Source organism: Octopus bimaculoides, chromosome 29 (assembly GCF_001194135.2).
Source record: "Octopus bimaculoides isolate UCB-OBI-ISO-001 chromosome 29, ASM119413v2, whole genome shotgun sequence".
NCBI classification, from domain to species: Eukaryota; Metazoa; Mollusca; class Cephalopoda; order Octopoda; family Octopodidae; genus Octopus; species Octopus bimaculoides.
This window is the reverse complement of record NC_069009.1, coordinates 775,884-779,437: the sequence shown is the minus strand read 5'-3', so window position 1 is coordinate 779,437 and position 3,554 is coordinate 775,884. Positions and strand designations below refer to the sequence as shown.

At 35.8% G+C, this 3,554-nt stretch overlaps 2 protein-coding genes across 7 annotated transcripts in view; both read left to right on the top strand.

The window, feature by feature from the left end:
* Positions 1-3,554, top strand: part of LOC106873850 (adhesion G-protein coupled receptor G6) — an 82,527-nt gene that overhangs the window by 49,021 nt on the left and 29,952 nt on the right. For 2 of the 3 annotated variants that reach the window (XM_052977964.1, XM_052977962.1), the window contains one exon: positions 1,566-2,113. The exons of the other annotated variant lie outside the window; for it this stretch is intronic. In XM_052977964.1, the coding sequence (XP_052833924.1) occupies positions 1,566-1,618 (53 nt within the window). In that variant the 3' untranslated portion in view covers positions 1,619-2,113. Of the gene's footprint in view, positions 1-1,565; positions 2,114-3,554 lie in introns of those variants that run through there. 3 annotated transcript variants of the gene reach the window in all.
* Positions 3,175-3,554, top strand: part of LOC106873847 (slit homolog 3 protein) — a 20,679-nt gene continuing 20,299 nt past the window's right edge. For all 4 annotated transcript variants that reach the window (XM_052977961.1, XM_052977959.1, XM_052977960.1 and 1 more), the window contains exon 1: positions 3,175-3,337. The gene's annotated coding sequence lies outside the window, so the exon portion shown is untranslated. The remainder of the gene's footprint in view (positions 3,338-3,554) is intronic.

Here is a 3,554-nt window from a genome sequence, read left to right as displayed (position 1 = left end):
TATATATATATATGTATATATATATATATGCATATATATATATATATGTATATATATATATATGTCTGTGTGTGTATATGCATGTATGTATAGAGTATATGTACATAGTTATGTGTGTGTGTGTGTGTGTGTGTGTGTGTGTGTGTGTCTGTGTGTCTGTGTATATATGTGTGTGTGTGCGCGTGCGTGTTTGTGTGGGCTCGTGTGAGTGCATGTGCGTGTGTGCTTGTGTGTAGTAAACAATGAAGGAATGATAGTTCAAAACATCACTTCACATGTTTGAGTAACCTGATTATTTATCTCTAATACAATACGTATTACATATCGCATTGTGTAAATCCACATTATAGCAAAAGCAACATATTTCCTCGAATGATATTCAGTCAGCCGGCGAAATACTATCCAATGTACGAAGACGGACATATTTATGAACAAACAAAACGAAATAGGAATTTTCAAAGTTGGATGAAGAGATTAAAACCTGGGATCAATCAAGCTGCATGATTCAAAAACTAGTAAGTTAATATATGTAGACGTAGGAGTGGCTGTGTGGTAAGTAGCTTGCTTACCAACCACATGGTCCCGGGTTCAGTGCCACTGCGTGGCACCTTCGGCAAGTGTCTTCTACTATAGCCTCGGACCGACCAAAGCCTTGTGAGTGGATTTGGTAGACGGAAACTGAAAGAAGCCCGTCGTATATATGTATATATATATATATATGTATGTGTGTATGTGTTTGTGTGTCTGTGTTTGTCAACCGATGCTGGTGTGTTTATGTCCCCGTAACTTAGCGGTTCGGCAATAGAGACCGATAGAATAAGTACTAGGCTTCCAAAGAATAAGTCCTGGGGTCGATTTGCTCAACTAAAGGCGGTGCTCCAGCATGGCCACAGTCAAAAGACTGAAACAAGTAAAAAAAAAATGCGTATGGAATTTAGTTTGTGGGTATTTGATGGTCATTTGATGCCTTGTAATAAACAATACAGCTATTGCCAAAGTAAGGCAACCAGCTTCCAAAGTGACTGGCACCAAGACGAGTACCAGAATACGTCTGTTCTTAAGGTAACTGATCAGAAATACAATTCATAGCTTTACGTGGCAAATATGAAATATATCGTACATGTCCATGTATACACACATATATGCCAAATAAATACTCATTTAGCAGTGTAGAATTTTAAACCACAAATGCAGAATGAATAAATATACATACAGCTATAGGCCAACGTAAAGTATATACACAACCATGCAAACCTTTAACTGAATAGAGCTAAAGTGTTCATCTTTTTTATATAAAGTTGCCCGGTTTTTCTGGAAAATATTCCTGAACCAATATTTACTAATATCTTACAACGTACTCCCGAAAATTATTATTGCCTGTGAGTGTAATTACTCTTTTCAACATAAACCTTGGTGTTCATCCCTACTTCTTCTGTAGTAACATTATTTTCTCTTGTGAGAAAAGAGTTGATGACAATTGTTGTTATGTATAAAATTTAAGGACTGTGAACTATTGAGTCTAAAAATTAACATATATGTATATAGTTTTCTCATTATGTTTCCAGGTTCAATCTCCAATCATGAAACAGAATGTAAAAAAGCAGAAACGAACGCATAAATGAAAATGAAGAAAATGTCTTCAAGAGAAGTCTTTGATTTTAGTTTACGTCAAAAAATGTTCTTATATTACATTAAACTCAGTAAATATATTCTAGCGGCCAATTTCATACTTATATTTTTGCTTTCTCAGATAATCTATAGTATACATGTGAGTGAGTGTGTGTGCGTGTGTGAGTGTGTCTTCAAGAGTCGCCTTAGATCATATTTTGCCTCAATTTTTCTTCTTATATTACATGAAGCACACTTTTATATAACGTCGCTTTATTTTTTGCCTATTGATATAACGTTGCGCAACATAGAGACTCTATAATCTGAAATAATGTAATTTTAAACGAGGCTAGGTGCATGACTATTGCCTGAAACGTAAAATATCTGAAGATATTCTGAAAATTATAATCCCTCCATATTTTCCGGCTGTAAAATTCACTGTTGGCTTCTCTTGCAATGTAATATTTTAATTTTTATGAATAAAGTGGTTTTTTTCTTACCTAAACTTTTCGTAAACTGAGTTTAATCTATAATAATGATGATGATAATGATGATGATGATGATAATGATTTTTTTTTCATAATAATAATAATCATTATAATGATAATAATTATAATGATCATAATAATAAAACTAAAACCAAATCAAACACCACGACATGCAGGAAAAGACAAAAAGAGAGTACTTACGGTGAGTGAGATAAGTATTGGCTTCAAAGCGAAAACGCCTAAAGTTCCACGAGGCTCCGGCAGGGGATGGTGGCGAACCCTGCTGTACTCTTCCACCACAACTTTCTCTCTCACTCTTACTTCCTGTTTCTGTTGTGCCTGTATTTCAAAGGGCCAGCCTTGTCACACTGTGTCACGCTGAATATCCCCGAGAACTACGTTAAGGGTACACGTGTCTGTGGAGTGCTCAGCCACTTGCACGTTAATTTCACGAGCAGGCTGTTCCGTTGATCGGATCAACTGGAACCCTCAACGTCGTAAGCGACGGAGTGCTAACACACACACACGGTGCTCATAGGTAATTTTGGAGCGTTGATTCCGAATCTGCAGTTATCTTTACTCTAGCACGTCACGTTTTTGCGCAAGAAATTAATTACAGAAACGTCTTTCTCGGACTAGGAGAGACAGTGAAATGTCAAGAACACCTTTCTGTAGTGGAGTAATAGATATTATATGCGGAGGTATTTTGGGGTAACATTCTAATGTCGGTAAGGACACGGCGTCTTTTAATAGAATTGATGTTGTAAGCGATGCATAAGTGAATATATTGCTCTTGTAGTGCTGACTGGGACATGAAAGAGCTTGACCACTTCGTATTCAAAATAGTGTAATCAGCAAACAATGTAGAAGATGGAAGAGTATCGTTCAGCCATTTTTCAGAACCATTCAAGATTTTTGCTCATATATATATAATGCAGTTGGCTACACAAATATTCATGGTAAAGAGGTAGTAAACGGATGTATTTTCCAGATAACATACGTTATCCAATAACATACAACCATAGGAGATACTGCCGTGTGACGTTGAAAAACAAAACACTTAGAGAGGAATTATACACAGTTGGCTGTGTATTCGGTATGTTCATCGGATACAGCTGCAATTTTAGACAATAAACTTATATGAGGAGAGAGAACAAGCGAATCAGCGTCAAGTGTTTAAACTGTATACAAATATTGAAAAACTTACAATTGTAGTGATATTTGGAGCCGGCATTAAAGAGGTAAGCCAATTCTGTTACCTTGCTTTCATGATTAAAATCTTAAATGCATTCACAGATGTACATAGATATATATGATTTATTAATCTATAAATCTCTGTTTTTACGCCTCTCTCTTTCTCACCACATATATATGCCTATCTCTCGGTCTCTCTCTCTCTCTCTCTCTCTCTCTCTCTCTCTGTGTATATATATATGTATATATATATATATATATATA